This window comes from Narcine bancroftii, chromosome 1, assembly GCF_036971445.1.
Source record: "Narcine bancroftii isolate sNarBan1 chromosome 1, sNarBan1.hap1, whole genome shotgun sequence".
Classification (NCBI taxonomy): domain Eukaryota; kingdom Metazoa; phylum Chordata; class Chondrichthyes; order Torpediniformes; family Narcinidae; genus Narcine; species Narcine bancroftii.
In genome coordinates, this window is record NC_091469.1 from 128,645,122 (window position 1) to 128,664,814 (window position 19,693).

Genomic DNA, 19,693 nt, shown 5'->3' on the forward strand with positions numbered 1-19,693 from the left:
AAAGATTTTTAAAAATTGTTAATATTTTCTTGTGACAAAATTGAGGGCAAATGTTTAAGTCTCAAAGAACACAAATGCAGTATAACTGGTTACATGGTTGTATTTCCAGTCCCAAAACCCTCTTTGCTTTTAATATTTCAGGGAGACCTGAGACACCTTCTAACATAAAGTATTTCTGGGAGTCTGGACATCTAAACTGGAGTATTTCAAACAAATATCTATATCAAATAATGATCAGAAAAGCTGGAACCACAAACTGGCACGTGGTAAGTCATGTATACCTTTGCAATGACATGATAAATACATAAATTATTGGTATTTTTAAAAAAAAGAAAGTAGCAGAAATTTTAAATAAAGCATGAAAATTTGTAAAGGCATAGCATTCTGAAATTAACCTCTGATCAGTTTTCTTTTGAAAATTTTATTTATTAATCATGATGGATATATTGAAGCATTCAATGAATGAATAAAACTTAAAAACAATTCAAAAAATACATACATGATATTTTCTATAAGCTAACCCCCTACAAACCCCCTCCCTAACCCACCCACCCAATCCCATCCCCCACTAACCTACCACTACTATGCGGCCAGGGGGTTCAAAAACTCCAACCCATATAATCCAAATACGGGTTCCAAGTTATTACGATAAATATCACGCAAATTATACGTTATCTTCTCCAATAGAATACAAGACCTCAACTCCGTATGCCATCTCAGAATATTCAAATCAGTCTCAAATAATTGCCAAACATTTTCTAGCCACAGCTAATGCCAATCTCAAAAAAGCAATATGGAATCTATTTAATCTTAATTCTAACCTCAACCTCTTAATATTACCCAACAAAAAAGGATCAAATGAAAATTTCACTTTCAAAATAACTTCTAAAAAAAATCCTTAAGTCTATTCCAAAAAGATTTTACTGTTTCACATAACCAAGAAGAATGTTAAAAAGAACCTACATCCTTATGACATCTAAAACATAAACCTCTGTTCAGTTTGTACTTTTTTTTCTTAACAAACAAATACAGTAGAATCGCCGTATTCCAGAACCTATGGAGATCTCGGATGCCGCGTATACGGATTTTCTATTGACTGAGACATACTGTTCCACTACCAAGTTAATACACCTGAATTAGGAATAAGCCGTTTAAAAGGCAAAAGATAGTGCAAAATGTAGTCATTGGGAAAAAAAAATCAGTATCGTAGTATTTAATTATGCAAAGTTCACTAAAATCAGGTAATTCCAGTAATTTATAAATTTTTTATTCGAACTCTGGTCGCTGGTACTGTAACTACGTTGCACTAGCCGCTACAGTATCCATGCCGCTGTCATAATTAGTAATAAACACACCGAAATGCTGGAGGAACTCAGCTGGTCTATTCAGCATCTATAGGAGACAAAGGTATTACTAAAAGTTTGGGCCTGAGCCCTTCTTCAAGGAAAAATCAGAAAAGGTAGAAACAGGATGTATCAGAATGTCTCAGAATTCAAACAATGGGGGAGGAATCCAGACCAACAAAAGGTGTTAATTGGATGTGATAAGGGGTGAGGTAGAATTTATCATGTCTGTGCAAAAGGAGACAGGGAATGGAGAGATGATGGGGAAAACAAGGAGCGATGGTGAGGTTTTTAATGAAAGCCAGAGAAGTTGATATTAATGCCATCCGGTTGAAGGGTGCCCAGATGGAAGATGAAGTGTTGTTCCTCCAATTTACGGGTGGGCTCAGTCTGGCAGTACGTGAGACCATGAACAGACATGTTGTCAAGGGAATGGGATGGAGAATTAAAATGGGTGGCCCTTGGGAGATCCATGCTATTGCGGTGGATGGAGCCGAGGTGCTCATAAAAGTGATCTCCCAGTCTCCGTCCAGTCTCTCCGATGTAGAAGAGACCACGGTGAGAACACTGGATGCAGTAGATTACCCCTGGAGATTCATAAGTGAAATGTTGATTCAATGTTCCAATATCCCATAGGCCTTCTTAACTACTGTATCAACCTGTGCAGTGATCTTGAGAGATGTATGAATTTGGACCCCAAGGTCCCTTTGTTGCTCCACACTGTTAAATAACCGACCATTAACCCTGTACTCAGCCTTCTGGTTTGACCTTCCAAAATATATTACCTCACACTTCGATATCTGGATTGAACACCATCTGCTACTTTTCTGCCAAACTCTGCATCATGTCTATATCCTTTTGTAATGTTCGACAACCTTCAGCTCCATCCACAGCTCCTCCAACCTTCACATTATCTGCAAACTTACTTACCTATCTTTATGCTTCATCTAGGTCATTTATAAACATCACGAAGAACAGGGGTCGCAAAACAGATTCTTGCCGAACTCTACTAGTCACTGACCTCCAGGCAGACTACTTTCCTTCCACTATTACTCTCCACTTTCTACATGCAAGCCAATTTTTGATCCACACAGTCAAGGTTCCTTGGATCCCATGCCTTATGATTTTCTGGATGAGACTGTCATGAGGGACCTTGTCAAATGCCTTACTAAAATTATCTACCTTCATCAATTTCTTTTGTTACCTCCTCAAAAAAAATTAGGTTCATGAGGCACGACCTTCCCTTCACAAAGCCATGCGTCTATCCCTGAGTAGACTGTACTTCTCCAAATGTTCATAAATTCTATTCTTAAGAATCCTCTCCAATAGATTGCACACCACTGACGTAAGACTATAATCCCTGAATTCTCCCTATTATCTTTTTTGAACAAGGGGACCACATTTGCCATTCTCCAATCATCTAGCAACTCCCCCATGACCAAGGATGACTCCATGGTTATAGCCAATATTCCAGCTATCCCTTCACTCCCTTCCCAAAGCAACCTCCGGCCCTGATGTTTTTTTTAAAAGATCCAACACTTCCTCTAATCTTAGCATCGACTAGCACACAAGCCTGTTTCATTCCAACCTTGCCCTGATCAAGGTCCTTTTCTCACTACCTGCCTACACTACCTGCCTGTCCTTCAACACAAACACCCTGTCACTACCTGCCTACAATATCTACCTGTCCTTCAACACAAACACCCTGTCACTACCTGCCTACACTATCTACCTGTCCTTCAACACAAACACCCTACCAGCTGTCTTTACTTGTGCACCAACCTCCTCTTCCTTTGCCTTTTCACATAGGCTCCCATTCCCACCTGCCAATCTAGTTTAACTCATCCCCCACCCCATAGCATTAGCAAACCTCCTCGCCAAGATATTGCTACCCCTCGTGTTCAGGTGCAACCTGTCCCTCATGAACAGGTCACCCCTTCCCCAGAATGTTCCAAAGATCCAAGAATTTGAAAGTCTTCCCCTTGCACCATCTCTTCAGCCACTCATTTGTCTGCTCTATCTTCCTGTTTTGAGCTTCCCTAGCTTTTGACATCAGGATTAATCCAGGGATTACCACCTAGGAGGACCTGCTCTTCAACCTCTTTCCTAACACCCTAAACATGATTTACAGGACTTCTACCCCAACCCTGCCTATGTCATTGGTGCCAATATGTACCACTCCAGCTGCTCATCCTCCCATTTAAGAATATTTTGCAACCACTCAGAGACATCCTGGACCTGAGGACCTGGGAGGCAAGTGCATTATCTTGGAGTCTCTTTTGCAGCTGCAGAATCCCCTATCTATTCCCCTGACTATCGACTCCACTATGACTAGACTTCACCCTTCCATTCTGAGGCTCAGAGGTGACCGCAGTTCTGTTGGTCTGGCTGCTGTCTTGTCCAAATAGGTTATGCCCTCAGCAGCATCCAAAGGGCTATACTTGTTGCAGAGGGGAATTAGTCACAGGGCATTCTGCACAGGCGGCTTATTCCCTTTCCCTCTCCTAACATTCACCCACTTGCATGTTTCTTGCCTCCTAAGCTTCTGTCTATCACCCCCTCTGCCTCCCGAATGATCTGAAGTTCATCCAACTCCAGCTCCACTTCCCTAACATGGTCTGTAAGGAGCTGAAGCTGGATGCACCTCTTGCGGGCGTATTCATCAAGGAGTATTCCACTGCCCTAGCTGTAATCTCCACTAGTTACTATGAAAAGATCTTACTTGGCCTCAGGTTGTACTTGCCAAAGCCTTTTGAGCCAAAGGCTCTAAATCACCACTCCTACACTGGGCCACTAACACATTGGCCACTCGTCTTGGCTTCCCTTCTTTTTATTTGCTGGCTCTGTCTGGAGCACAGACTCCCACCAATCACCACTCTGCTCCACTTGCCCTTTAAACTCTCCATAAACAAAGCACATCTCCCAACGCACGCACGCACGCACGCACGCACGCACGCACGCACGCACACACACACACACACACACACACACACACACACACACACACACACACACACACACACACACACACACACACACACACACACACACACACACACACACACACACACACACACACACATTGCTGAGTCCATAAACTGATTTTTCCATTAGTCAGAAACAAGTAAGATGTATAATTAGGCTATTCAGCTCATCGAGTCTGCTCTACAATTCTAATCCTGGCTGATGTATTCTTCCTCTCAACCAATTCTCCTACCTTCCCTCCATAACCATTGACATCCTTACCAATCAAAAACCTATCCACATATGTTTTAAACATACCCAATGACTTAGCCACCACTTGCCCCCTGTGGCAGTGAATTCCACAGATTCACCACTCTCTGGCTGAAGAAATATCTCCTCATCTCTGTTCTAAAGGGATGTCTTTAATTTTAAAGCTGTGCCCTCTGGTCCTAGACTCTCTCACTACTGGAAGCATTTTCTCCACACCCACTCTAATTAGTCCTTTTAATATTCAGCATTTTTTAATGACATAATCCCTCATCCTAAATTCTAGCAAGTGCAGGGCCAGAGCCATCAAAATCTCCTCATATATAAACGATCTCTTCCCCAGGGATCATTGTCATAAACCTCCTCTGGACCCTCTACAATTCCAGCACATGCTTCCTTAGATATGGGGCCCAAAACTGCTCACACCATTACTCCATATTTGGAGTAATGGTCTGACCAACATTTATAAAGTATTGCTTTTCTAGTCCACTCAAAATGAAAGCTAACATTGCATTTGCCTTCTCAACAAGCAGGTTAACCTTTAGGGAATCCTTTACCAGGACTCCCAGGGCCCTCCATACTCTGAATTCTCTCCCCACTTCCAAAGTGCATGGCCTGTGCTGTATTCCACCTAGCACTCTTTGCTCATTTTCCCAACCTGCCCACATCCTTTTGCTGACTTGCTGCTTCATGATCTCTATTTGCCCTCTATCTTTCTTTGTATCATCTGTAAACCTGGGCACAAAACAATCAATTCCATCATCTACATCACTTGAATACAATTTGAAAATTAGCGGACCCAACATGGCCCGGTCAAACACCACTTGTCACCAGCACCCAGCCAGAAAAAAGCTTCCCACTCTGTCTCTTTCAGTCAGTCAATCTTCTATCTACGCTTGAACCTTACCCATAATGCCATGGACTCCTACCTCATTTTGTAGCCTTATGCATGGCACCTTGTCAAAGGCCTTCTGAAAATATAAGGAAGCAACATCCACTGTCTCTCCTTTGACCTGTCCTTTCAAAGAATTTCAACTGATTTGTCAGGCAAGATCCTTTTCATTATTTTTTGGTGGTACAGTAGGCGTAGCGGTTAGTGCAGCACTCTTGCAGCACTAACGTGATTTGAATCCTGTGCTGCCTGTAATGAGTTTGTACGTTCTCCCCGTGTCTTCATGGGTTTTCCTCAATGGCTCCGGTTTCTTCCCACCGTTCAAAACGTACCAGGGATTGTAGGTTAATTGGGTAGAATTGAGTGGCACAGGCCTGTTGCAGTGGTGTATGTCTAAGTTTAAAAAGAATAATGTTAAATTTATTTCTCCTGAAGGAAAACTTCAGCTTCTATCTCCACATGTTGAAATTGGGAAATCTATGCTTATATACATAATCATTATTAAAAGTTCTACATTTGCAAATTTGCTCATTTTTCCCATTCTGATGAATGAAAATTAAACTAAATGTTAATTTCGTGGATTTTATACTGTTGCATAAGATTGTGTTTTTTCGTTTAAAAAAAAGATTTAAGATTCTTTTCACAATTTTGATGTCAATAGCCAACATTGATTTCCAATCCCTTTTCCAGGGCGTACTGATTTTAATCGTTAATTACTTAAATGAGAAGAAGGTGTGGGCTCCTCCTCCAGCTATGTTCTACCCAACCAAACTCTCATTATTCTGCCATGAGCCAGGATTATCAGAGCCAAAGCAGATTAGAGCAGTTTAAAAAGGAGGGCAGTAATACCTCCTTCACCCAGCAGGACACCTGAGAAACAATGTGGAATGCATTTAGCACACATGAAATCCAACCACCAAAAAACTTAATTAGACAAAAAATATAGTCAGGGATTCTAGAGCAAGAATATCTATACTAATTGTATTATTATTTCCCAAGTTCAATTTTACACAGTCTGCATTACCTCAAACTTTGGAACAAATGACTACTTATGAATTTCGAGTGCGCCACAAAACTCTCTCAACTCCCGGTCTTTGGAGTCTATGGACCAATACAAACTATGTTCTTCCAGGTACGTCAGTATGATATCTGAAATACATATTTAAATATTTAACCCACCAAAGGCCACAGTTGGTACAGATTGATCAACAGTTATTAATAAAGTACCAAAGCATCTCAGTAAAAGATGGGTAGATGTTGTGCAGTATAAGTCAACAATTAGCAAATAGAATGGTAGAGCAAGCTTACATCACCATGCTCTGCCAAATGTTATATTTCCCCAGAACAAGCCAACTATGTATCTATTTCTTTTAATATGTAAGCTGGTGTTGTTGGCAATGTTTATTGGCAGAGTTTGGTGAAAGACTACCCAATGACAAACATATAAAGCAATTTTAACTTCTGGTAATTCACTGCTAATAGCCAGAGCCCCTTAACTGTGCAGTTTTGAGTGGCAAAGGCCTTGTGCTGTCGTGGGTCAAATATTTTGATAGCTGTCTAAGCCACATTCCCTAGTTTTGTGAGCTGTCAAACTATTTGATAACTTAGAAATATTCAAAGTGTTTATGTTGGAATTTAAACAAAGTTATTAACACATTTTCTATGCCTTTTAATAAGTTCATAGTAATCGGATGCAGGATCACTGCAAAGTCAAGAAATTCTCAGAGCTACATAAGACTACAAGACTATAGGATGTAGACACAGAAGTAGGTCATTCAGCCCATCAAGTCTACTCTGCCATTTAAATCTGATATATTTTTCTTCTCAGCCTCATTCTCCACCCTCCTCCCCATACGTTTAACACACATACCGATCACACAAGATCCGATCCAATGATGGCTTCCACCCTCTGGATGAAGAAATTTCTCTTCATCTTTGTCCTAAAGGGTCATCCTTTTATTCTGAAACTGTGCCCTCTGGTCCTAGATTCTCCCACTGCTCTATCCCTTTGTCTTTCTCTGATTTTCTCTCGCTCCTTTCAATATTCGATTTGTTTGAATGAGATCCTTCCCTCATCCTTCCAAACTCCACTGAGCATATGCCAGAGCTCCTTGTATATTAACCCTCTCATCCGTATCTCATTCCCATTTCGTTCTGGTAAACTTCTTCTGGACCATCTCCAACAGCAGCACATCCTTCCAAAGATGTTTTGATTCTATGGATGAGATTAAGACTTCTGAATGGTATGTTGCCTCCCAGTGGCCAGAATCAGGGATATCTCAGTTCAAATCCATAGCACTCTCAAGAGGGAGGGCAAACAGCCAGATGTGGTACCAATGTAGGGACCAGTGATGTGGGTAGGAAGGGTGATGAGATCCTGCAAAGTGAATACAGGGAGTTAAGTGCTAGTTAAGACCTCCAGGGTAATGATCTCAGGATTGCTAACCATGCTACATGCTAGTGAAGTTAGAAATAGGAGGATAATGTGCTAAATATGTGGCAAATGAGATAATAGTACAGGTGGGAAAGTTGGATCATTAGGCTTTCTTCTATGGAAGGTAGGGCCTGAACTGGAGAGGAATAACTATCCTCGTGGGAAAATGTGCTCATGCTACTCCAAAGGGTTTAAAGTAGTGACTGAGGGGGATGGGGGCCAGAACAGATGGGGGAGTAGTTGTGGAAAAAGATGCTGTGAGGCCGGCAAACAAAGACAGGAATTGAAAGGTTGAGCTGGGTGGGATAATGTTCTTAGTTGCATTTATTTCATTGGATTATGAAAGGCGGGTGAATGGATCAGCACATGGAGTTATGACATTGTGGCCATCAGTGAGTCTTGGTTGTAGGTGGGGGTGGGGGGGGGGAGTATCTCAATGTTCCCAGGTACATTTGTTTTAGATGCGATAGCAAGGGAGAGATAAAAGGACGTAGGGTGGTGTTGCTAATCAGGGAAAATGTCTGGCAGTGCTCAGACACAACAGACCAAAGGGCTCATCTACTGAGGCAATATGGATGGAAATGAGGAATGAGAAAAGAATGACCATGTCCATGGGATTGTATTCTAGACCATCCAACAGTCAGCGAGGGAGCCAGTTGCAAGAAACACAGGTTATGATAATAGGTGATTTGAACTTTCCACACATTGTCTGGGACTTCATACTGTAAAAGGTCTGGATGGGTTAGGGAGTTTTCCTTAATCATTATACAGATGTTCCAGCTAGAGAGAGTGCAATGCTGGATCTCCTTTTTGGGAATGCGACCACACAGGTGACAGAAGTATGTGCAGGGGAACACTTTGTATCTAATGAGCATAATGTTATTAGTTTCAAGATAATTATTGAAAGGGGTCTGTCTGGTCATTGTGTTGAGATTTTAAGTTGGAGAACAACCAGTTTGATGGAATCAGAAAGAATCTGGCAAATGTGAATGTGGACATGTTGTTTTCTGGAAAAGGCCTGGTTGGTATGTGGAAGGACCTGAAAGGAGAAATTTTGAAAGTACATGGTTTGTAGGTTTCTGTCAAAATTAAAGGCAAGACAAACAAGCATAAGGAACCTTGGCTTTCAAAAGATATTGAATGAGGCCCTGGTTAAGAAGAAGGAGGAGATGCGTAACATATATAGGCAGCAAGGAACAAATGAGGTATTTGAGGGTATAAGAAATTTAAGAAAACATTGAAGAAGGAAATCAGGAAGGCTAACTGCTCTGGTAGACAAGGTGAAGGAAAATTAATTTCCATTTTTTTCATTTAGACATACAGCACAGTAATGGGCCCATTTGACTCACGAGCACATGGCACCCAAATATCCCAATTAACGTACAACCCCCGAACATTTTGAAGGATAGGAGGAAACTGGAGTACCCGGAGAAACCCACTCACTCAGACATGCGGATAACGTACAATTTCCTTTCAGTCAAGGCTAGATTTGAACCCAGGTCGCTAGTGCTATAAAGGTATTGCGCTAACCATGCTGCCCCAAGAGTTTCTACAGACATATTAAGAGTAAAAGGCTAGTAAGGGACAAAATGGATCCTCCTTAAGATCAGTGGTCATCTATGCAGGGAGCCAAAAGAGATGGGTAAGATTTTTGCATCTGTATTTACTCATTAAATGGACATTCTATAGAAGTGAGGCCAAACAGCAGTGAGGTCATGGACCTGATACAGATTATATAGAAGAGGGGCATATTGTCTGGAGGCAAATAAGGTAGATAAATCCTCAGGGGTGACAAGATATTCCTTTGGACTTTGATAAAGGCTAATGCAGAAATTTCAAGAGCAGAAGTTTTTAAAATGTCCTTAACCATGGGTGAGAACCTAGAGGATTGGTGGATAGTTAATATTATTGTTTTGCTTAAGAAAGGCTCGAAAAAATTATAGGCCAGTGAGCATGACATCACTAGTAGGTAAGTTGTTGGAAGGTATCCAAAAAGACCAGATAGATGTACAAGTACGTAGATAGACATGAATTGATTATGGATCATTAACATAGCTTTAAGTTGGTAGTGAAGAAGGTGAATGCAATGTTGGCATTCATATCCAGGGATATAGGACATAAGAGCAGGAATGTGATGTTGAAGTACGACCTCACTTGAAGTAAAGGGTACAGTTTTTAGGATCATTTAAGAAAGTATGTACTGGCATCAGAGAAAGTTCAGTGAAGATTCAAGAATGATTCCTGAAATAGCATATGATAAACATTGGCAGCTCTTGGACTGTACTCCTTGGAGTTCAAAAGAATGAGGGGAAACCTCATAGAAGCAATTCAATTATTGAAAAGTCTCGACAGAGTAGATGTGGCAAAGCTGTTAAACGTGGCAGGAGGGGTCTTGGACAAGAGGGCATAACTTCAGAATTGAAGAGTACCCATTTAAAACAGATGCAGACGTATCTCTTTAGCCAGAGAGTTGTGAACCTCTGGAATTTGCTACCATGGACTGCTGTGGAGGCTAGTCATTGGGTGTATTTAAGGCAGAGAGTGATAGGTATCTGAAGAGTCAGGATATCAAAGGTTGTAAGGAGAAGCCAGAAGAATGGGGCTATGTGAGAGAATAGATCAGCACATGATGAAATGGTGGAGTGGACTCAATGGGCTGAATGGCCTGCTTCCGCTCCAATATCTTCATGTGTGAAAGGACATGCCTCACCAATCTTCCAGACTTTTTTGAGGATTTTATCGTGAAATTTAAAGGAATGACAGTGAATGTTGTCTACATGAATTTTAGTAAGGCTTTTGATAAGGTTTCACATGGGAGGTTGGACAAGAAGGATCAGTCACTTGGCATCCAGGATGAGGTATTAAATTGGATTAGACATTGATTTTGTGAAAGAGGCTAGAGAGTGGTTGTAGAGGATTGCCTGTCTAGTTTGTCATATTTAATCTGAGTGACACTACTTACACATCTAGCCATTCAAATGCTTACAAGTTCATGGCAAGGTGTACTTTTACAATACTGTATATGTTGCTTCCATTTCTAAATTATCCAAGACTGAAGAAATATTTAGCTCAGGAACTCATCAAAACTGTTACACATTCTAGAAAGACTTGCTAAAGGCCACTTTTTTCAACCAAAGAAACAGACTGCGTTTCATTTAAATCCATACCCCCTTTCAATACTAACTAAAAGAGCATTGTCAGACTTTTGTGCTTCTTCTGTGCTCAGCTGAATCAGGGTGTGGTTACCATTTTCTTTAACATCAAGCAAGATCTCTCTCTTTCACCACTATTAAAATCATCTTTGTTAACAATGTCTGTAAGAAACATTATCCACAGAAATCATGTTTAAATACAGTATTTGAATAAGACATAGACTTAAGTAAAGTGCTTAAAATTAATGGACACATTCAAGACTATCTACTGACCTTACTGGACTGAATGCTTCATCACATATACCATAAAACTTTGCTGACAGTGCCAGTTTGAGAGAGTGGTCATCTTCAGAGTGGGCTGAGTTAAAGTGATAAGGTTTTGGTCCAACAAGCTTTGGCGAGAACAGGTAAGAGGCAAGGGTAGCAGGAGTTAAAGTAAGAAAGGGCCAGCCTTCTCGAGGAACAAAAAGGATTCAGCAGGTAGACACAGTTAAGGGCAGGTTTTAGACATCATATATTTTGTTTCTTCAGTCATAAACAGTGGGAATGGCAGCCAAGGGAGGGGAATGCTCCTCTTGCAGAATGTGGGTCGTCAGGGAAGCCAGCAGTATCCCTGATGACTTCATCTGTGAGAAGCTTCTGACAAGCCATGTCAAGGAATTGGAGCTGGTGTTGGATGAACTCCAGATCATTTGGGAGGCAGAGGGGTGATAGACAGGAGTTACAGGGACACCTATTACACTTAAGAGGCAGGAGGAGGGTAGATGTGTGACAGTCAGGAGAGGGAAAGGGAATAGGCAGGCAGTGCAGGGCACCCCTGTGGCCATCCCCCTGAATAAATAGTATATCATTTTGGATACTGTTGAGGAGATCAAGCCACAGCGATCAGGTCTCTGGCACAGAGTTTGAACCTGTATCTAAGAAGGGAAGGGAGGAGATGTAGTGAAAAGAGATTCCAAAGTTAGGAGGACAGTTAAGAGGTTCTGTGGAAGAGATTGAGTATCCCAAATAATATGTTTGCCTCCCTGGTGCAAGGGTCCGAGATAACTCAGATCGAGTTCACAGCATTCTCAGGAGGGAGGGTGACCAGCTTGGTGTCCTGATCCATATAGGAACCAATGATGTGGGTAGGAAAGGTGAGGAGGTCCTGCAAGGGGAGTTTAGGGACTTGGGTGCTAGGTTGAAGGACAGTACCTCCAGGGTTGTGATTTCAGGATTGTTACCCATGCCAAGTGCTGGTGAGGTTAGAAATAGGAGGATAATGTAGCTTAACACATAGCTAAAGATATGGTGCAAGAGGGAGGACTTCTGGTTTCTGGATCATTTGGGCTCTCTTCCAGGGCAGTTATGATTTGTTCTGACAGGACAGTTTGCATCTGAACTGGAGGGGGACTAATATCCTTGTAAGAAGGTTTGCTATGCTGCTCCAGTGGGTTTAAACTAGGTTTGCAGGGGGAGGGGAACCAGAATGTCAAAGCAGATCAAGGAGTGGAGGAGGGAAAAGATGATTTAAAAATTACATACACCATTAGAAGTCAATGGATTTTATGTGGTGGAAATTTTCTAAATTGCATCTATTTCAATGCAAGGAGTATTGTAGGAAAGACAGACGAGCTTATAGCATGGATTGGAACATTGAATTATGATATTGCAGCCATTAGTGAAACTTGGTTGCAGGACTGGCAGCTCAATATTCCGGGGTTAATAGCCTTAGATGTGAAAGAATGGGGTGGGGGGGTGGTGATGAAAGGGGAGGAGTGAGGAGTCACATGATGGAGTAGTGGGCAGTAGGGAAAACCAGCGCTCTCCAGGAAAATAGGAAAAAAGGTTAGGAAAAAGCAAAGCATTATAAAAGTAGAGTACAAGAAATAGAAGATAAAGATACAGAGAAGAGAAAGAAGATGGCTTCCAAGAAGGAGAAAGTAAAAACAGCTGGAAAAAAAAAGAAGTAAAAATGTCGCCGGAGAAGAAGGAAGAAGGCCTTACCTGCAGGAACAGGACACTGTGGTGACGAGGAGCACCCGACCCTCGAGGTCAGTACCTGCCCTACATACAGAGTTGCGACCCACCAGCCGGTGCACTACAAAAATGGATCTCGGAGCCAAACAAAAGTGCGCAACTGCGCAATCAGAGGAGAAAGAGGACACTGGCGGGAGGATGGCTCAGTAGAGGAGCGGGCTGTCACAGACCGAGCAACTGAGGGACGCCCGATACCAGGGCTCTTAGCTGGAGGATAAGGAAGACAGCAGAAGAGGGTGCGACGAAACAGTCGTGGAAGACAGACAGAGGGAAGATCGACAAGAAGACCAACGTCAAGAAGCACAACAGACGAGCAGCCCAAAAGGGGAGGAACAGCAATAAGAGGCCCAACAAAGAGATACAAGCAGCTCATCAGGAAAAACAGAAGAGACACAGACACAAAGAAGAAAAGAAGAAGACACAAACACAGATACAGACATAGAAGAAGAGGAAGAAGAAGACCAAGATCTTCACAGAGAAATAAAAGGTAAAACTGATGAATAAAATATAGATAAAGTCTTTTTTGAAGAACAAACGAGATCACTAAAAGAATGGTTATCATTACAGTTTAATGCAATTAAAAGGAAAATGAAAAGAACAGAAGATAAAATGTAAAGGTTAGAACTGGTAATGACAGAAATAGGGAAAAGAGTAGAGGATGTGGAAGAGCGGGAAATGGCTGTAGAAATGGAAGTGAATGACTTAGGAGAAACATTGGAAGAAAGTGGCAAAAAAATTAAAGAGACACAAGAATTGTAATCTCAGAAAATTGATATATTGGAAAATTATAGTAGGTGAAACAAAATAAAAATAGTGGACCTGAAGGAGGGTGAAGAAGGTACAGACATGAAGGAATTTATAAAAGGATGGATCCCGAAGGTCCTGGGAACAACAGAAATGCAGAAAGAAATTGAAATAGAAAGGGCACATAGAGCATTAGCTCCAAAACCACAGACACATCAAAAACCAAGATCCATCTTAGTAAAATTTTTGAGATACACGACAAGAGAAAATATACTGGAACGGGCAAGGAATAAAATTAGAGAAGATAATAAACCATTGGAATACAAAGGTCAAAAAATATTTTTTTTTTACCCAGACATAAGTTTTGAACTCTTAAAGAGGAGGAAGGAGTTTAATACAGCAAAATCAATTTTATTGAAGAAAGGTTACAAATTCATATTAAGACATCCAGCCGTGCTTAAAATATTTATACCCGGGGAGCAAAACAGACTGTTCTCAGATCCAGAGAAAGTACAAGAATTCGCAGAACGTTTGCAGGACAGGAAAAGAGATGAAGAGATGTAACAAGAATGAAGAATGGCGATGAAGTATATATAAAGATGTAAAAACAATGTATATGTAAAGAACTAAAGAAGGATAAGAGAAGGGAAGGAAGGGAGTAAAGTGGGGGGGGGGGAATAGAAGAGACAGCTTTGTTATATGTGTTTTTATTTTAAAAAGTGTTTTCTGGAGAGGGCTGGGTGGAGGGGGAATAACCGTCACTGCAAAATCAGTTGACGCTGCGAACAAGATCGCAAGCCAAATGAAAAGGGGAGTTGTGGTTGCCCGGCAAGGAGTATGGGGAAACTCAGAGATAGGGGGATCTTTTGGGGTTAACGTATTAGTGGATGTGGGAACTGTGGGGGTACTTTATGTCTTAAATGTGTTGTCGTATATTAAGTGTAATAAGAGAAAACTAAGATGAAAATGGGGTAAAGGGGGATGGAGGTGGTGAAGAGGTGGAAAAGAGGTGTAAGTAAGATATAAGATGGTCATGTTGAATTATATGACTATAAACATTAATGGAATACATAACCAAATTAAAAGGAAGAGGCTACTAAATTTATTGAAGAAGGAAAAAATAGATACGGCATTTGTGCAGGAAATGCATCTAACTAAAGCGGAACATAGGAAACTAAAGAGAAACTGGGTAGGACTCGTAACAGCAGCATTTTATAATTCAAAAGCTAGAGGTGTAGCCATACTAGTTAACAAAAATGTACCAATCAAAATAAAGGAGGAAATAATAGATCCGGCAGGGAGGCATGCAATGATAAAGTGTCAGATATACTCAGAATTTTGGAATTTGCTCAATATATACGCACCTAACGAGGAGGATCAAAAGTTTATGCAGGATATTTTTTTGAAGATTGCAGACACACAAAGAAATATATTGATAGGAGGGGATTTTAACCTTAATTTGGACCCAATGTTAGATAAAACTGGACAAAAGATAAGTAAAAAGAATAAAGTAGCCAAATTTATGGTTAAATCAATGCAGGAAATGAAAATTATTGATATATGGAGGAGGAAATACCCAAGAGAGAAGGAATTTTCATATTATTCAAGTAGGCACAAAACTTACTCAAGAATGGTTTTGTTGTCAGCCCATATTCAAGGGTGAGTTAGGAAAACTGAGTATAAAGCTAGACTACTATCAGATCATTCACCCCTATTATTATCAATAGAACTGGAGGACATCCAACCAAGAACATATAGATGGAGGTTAAACTCCATGCTACTTAAAAGACAGGAATTTAGGGAGTTTATTGAACGCCAAATTAAAACATATTTTGAAATAAACACAGGATCAGTGAAAGACAAATTTATATTATGGGATGCAATGAAAGCCTTCATTAGAGGGCAGATAATAAGTTATGTGACTAAGATGTAAAAGAATTACAATCGGGAAATAGAGCAGTTGAAAAGGGAGATAGTAAGTACAGAAAAGGAACTAGTAAAAAGGGATGATATAATGAAAAGGAGAGAATTGGCACACAAAATAAAATATGAAACATTACAAATGTACAAGGTGGAGAAGAACATAATGAAAATAAAGCAAAAGTATAACAAACTGGGAGAAAAAACACATAATATTAGCCTGGTAACTTAAAACAGAACAAGCTAAATGAACTGTATTGGCATCAAAGAAAAAGGACAAACAAATTACATATAACCCAATAGAAATTAATGAGAACTTTAAGGAATTTTATGAACAATTATATCAAACTGAGAACGAGGGGAAATTTTTAGCTAAAATTGAACTGCTGAAATTGGAAGAAGAGGAACAAAACAAATTAATAAAACCATTTGAAATAGAGGAAGTACAGGATATATTAAAAAAGCTGCTGAACAATAAATCACCAGGAGAGGATGGATTTCCAATAGAATTTTATAAAACATTTAAAGAGTTATTAATTCCTACTCTCCTGGAAGTAATGAACCAGAAAGAAGAAACACAAAACTTGCCAGATTCATGTCTTCTTTGGCTTGGCTTCGCGGACGAAGATTTATGGAGGGGGTAAAAGTCCACGTCAGCTGCAGGCTCGTTTGTGGCTGACAAGTCCGATGCGGGACAGGCAGACACGGTTGCAGCGGCTGCAGGGGAAAATTGGTTGGTTGGGGTTGGGTGTTGGGTTTTTCCTCCTTTGCCTTTTGTCAGTGAGGTGGGCTCTGCAGTCTTCTTCAAAGGAGGTTGCTGCCCGCCGAACTGTGAGGCGCCAAGATGCACGGTTTGAGGCGATATCAGCCCACTGGCGGTGGTCAATGTGGCAGGCACCAAGAGATTTCTTTAGGCAGTCCTTGTACCTTTTCTTTGGTGCACCTCCGTCACGGTGGCCAGTGGAGAGCTCGCCATATAACACGATCTTGGGAAGGCGATGGTCCTCCATTCTGGAGACGTGACCCACCCAGCGCAGCTGGATCTTCAGCAGCGTGGACTCGATGCTGTCGACCTCTGCCATCTCGAGTACTTCGACATTAGGGATGAAAGCGCTCCAATGGATGTTGAGGATGGAGCGGAGACAACGCTGGTGGAAGCGTTCTAGGAGCTGCAGGTGATGCCGGTAGAGGACCCATGATTCGGAGCCGAACAGGAGTGTGGGTATGACAACGGCTCTGTATACGCTTATCTTTGTGAGGTTTTTCAGTTGGTTGTTTTTCCAGACTCTTTTGTGTAGTCTTCCAAAGGCGCTATTTGCCTTGGCGAGTCTGTTGTCTATCTCATTGTCGATCCTTGCATCTGATGAAATGGTGCAGCCGAGATAGGTAAACTGGTTGACCGTTTTGAGTTTTGTGTGCCCGATGGAGATGTGGGGGGGCTGGTAGTCATGGTGGGGAGCTGGCTGATGGAGGACCTCAGTTTTATTCAGGCTGACTTCCAGGCCAAACATTTTGGCAGTTTCCGCAAAGCAGGACGTCAAGCGCTGAAGAACTGGCTCTGAATGGGCAACTAAAGCGGCATCGTCTGCAAAGAGTAGTTCACGGACAAGTTTCTCTTGTGTCTTGGTGTGAGCTTGCAGGCGCCTCAGATTGAAGGGACTGCCATCCGTGCGGCACCGGATGTAAACAGCGTCTTCATTGTTGGGGTCTTTCATGGCTTGGTTCAGCATCATGCTGAAAAGACGGTTGGTGCGAGAACACAGCCTTGCTTCACGCCAATAATTACAGTAATACCAAAGACGGGGAAGGATCCACTAACACCAGCATCATATAGACCAATATCTCTACTTAACTCAGATTATAAAATAATAGTAAAACTATTAGCAAAAGATGGGCTGACTGTGGACTAAAAATAGTAAAACAAGATCAAACTGGATTTATTAAGAAAAGACAAACAGCAGACAATGTCTGAAAACTTATTAATCTAATCCACACAGTTCAAGGAAATAAGAAACCAACAGTGGCTGTTGCTCTAGACGCAGAAAAAGCCTTTGACAGAGTAGAGTGGAACTATTTATTTAAAGTATTACAGAAGTTGAATCTATCAGAAAAATATATAAATTTGATTAAAGCATTGTATAATGGACCGTTGGCGAAGGTAACAGTAAATGGATATGTATCGAGTCACTTTAAATTAAGTAGGTCAACTAGACAAGGATGTCCACTATCCCCCTCATTGTTCACCTTAGCAATAGAACCTTTGGCAGAATTGATAAAAATAGAAAATAAAATAAAAGGGATAAAAATAAAGGAGCAGGAGTATAAAATCAGCTTATTTGCAGATGACATCATAGTATACCTATCAGAACTAGAGGTATCAGTGAAAGAATTACTAAGAAATATCGGGGTACAAGATCAACACAAATAAAAGTGAAGTGAAGCCAATGAGTAACACAGACTATACAGAATTTAACAAAGAATCACCATTTAAATGGCAAACACAAGCAATCCAATACCTAGGGATCAGGTTAGATAATAACAAGCCACTTGTACAAACTAAATTATCAGCCACTAATAAAGAAATTGCAGGAAGACTTAGAACATTGGAAAGAATTACCGCTAACATTGATAGGGAGGGTAAACTGCATTAAAATGAACATGTTCCCAAGGATACAATACTTATTTCAAACTTCACCAATACCTTTAACAGAAAAATTCTATAAGGAACTAAAGAGAATAATAAGGAAATTCTTGTGCAAAGGGAGGAATCCAAGGGTAGCGTTAAATAAATTAACAGAGAGGTGTAATCAAGGTGGTTTACAGTTACCAAATTTTAGAAATTATTATAGAGCCACACAATTGAGGTATTTATCATATTTTTACCAGACAAGGGAAAAATCAGACTGGACTAAGATAGAACTAGATAAAATAGGGGAAAAGGTACCGGAACATATACTTTATAAGTGGGATGAAAAGCTGGTGCAATATAAAAACTCACCAGTAGTGCATCATTTACTTAATACATGGAAGAAGATCCATTTAGAAAGGAAAAAAAAACAAATGACCAAATACCAAAATTACTATTGACGCAAAATCCACTAATCCCTTTTACAATAGACAACCTTTCCTTTAGAGAATGGGAGAGAAGAGGAATCAAAAGAATAGAAAACTTTTTTGGGAAATAATTTATTAACATTTGAACAGTTGCATGTCATCAATTGAAAGCTTATTTAAAGGATAAATTGGGAAACAGCTTGAGATTACCTGAAGGAAGCAGCTTTGAATATGTGATTACAGACACAATGATAAATAAAAGATTTATAACCAACATGTACATTAAGATGCAAGATAAGGAAAATGAAATAAACTATAAACCTAAGCAGAAGTGGGAAAAGGATCTAAACATTAAGATAAAAAATGAAGTATGGGAAAAGTTATGTTCTGGAACTATGAAGAATACAATAAACACAAGGTTATGTATGATACAGTATAATTGGTTATACAGTGTATATATAAAACTCCTCAAAAATTAAAAAAAATGGGATTCAACATTATCGGATAGATGTTTTCGCTGTAAGAAGGAAATGGGAACAACGTTACATGCAATTTGGGCATGTACGAAAGTGAATACGTTTTGGGAAGAATTAAATCAGATACTAAATAAAATTATAAAAAATAACATACCAAAAAAAAACAGAGATATTTCTTTTAAGTAACATAAGAAGTAGAGAATTAGGCCTCAAACTGGATAATGTGCAAAAAAAATTCATTATGATAGCCTTAGTGATAGCAAAAAAAATGTTTAATCTCAACTTGGAAAATGGAAGAGAGCCTGAGAGTACAGCAATGGTACATGGAAATGAATAAGTGTATTCCATTGGAAAAAAATGACATATAATTTAAAAAAATAAAGTCACAATGTTTGAACAAATTTGGGAACCCTACATGGAACATGTCA

At 40.3% G+C, this 19,693-nt stretch overlaps 1 protein-coding gene across 2 annotated transcripts in view; it reads left to right on the forward strand.

The window, feature by feature from the left end:
* The window catches only part of LOC138763977 (interleukin-6 receptor subunit beta), a 100,358-nt gene that overhangs the window by 28,313 nt on the left and 52,352 nt on the right, over positions 1 to 19,693 (forward strand). For both annotated transcript variants that reach the window (XM_069939086.1, XM_069939096.1), the window contains exons 5-6: positions 142 to 266; positions 6,466 to 6,598. In XM_069939086.1, the coding sequence (XP_069795187.1) occupies positions 142 to 266; positions 6,466 to 6,598 (258 nt within the window). The remainder of the gene's footprint in view (positions 1 to 141; positions 267 to 6,465; positions 6,599 to 19,693) is intronic.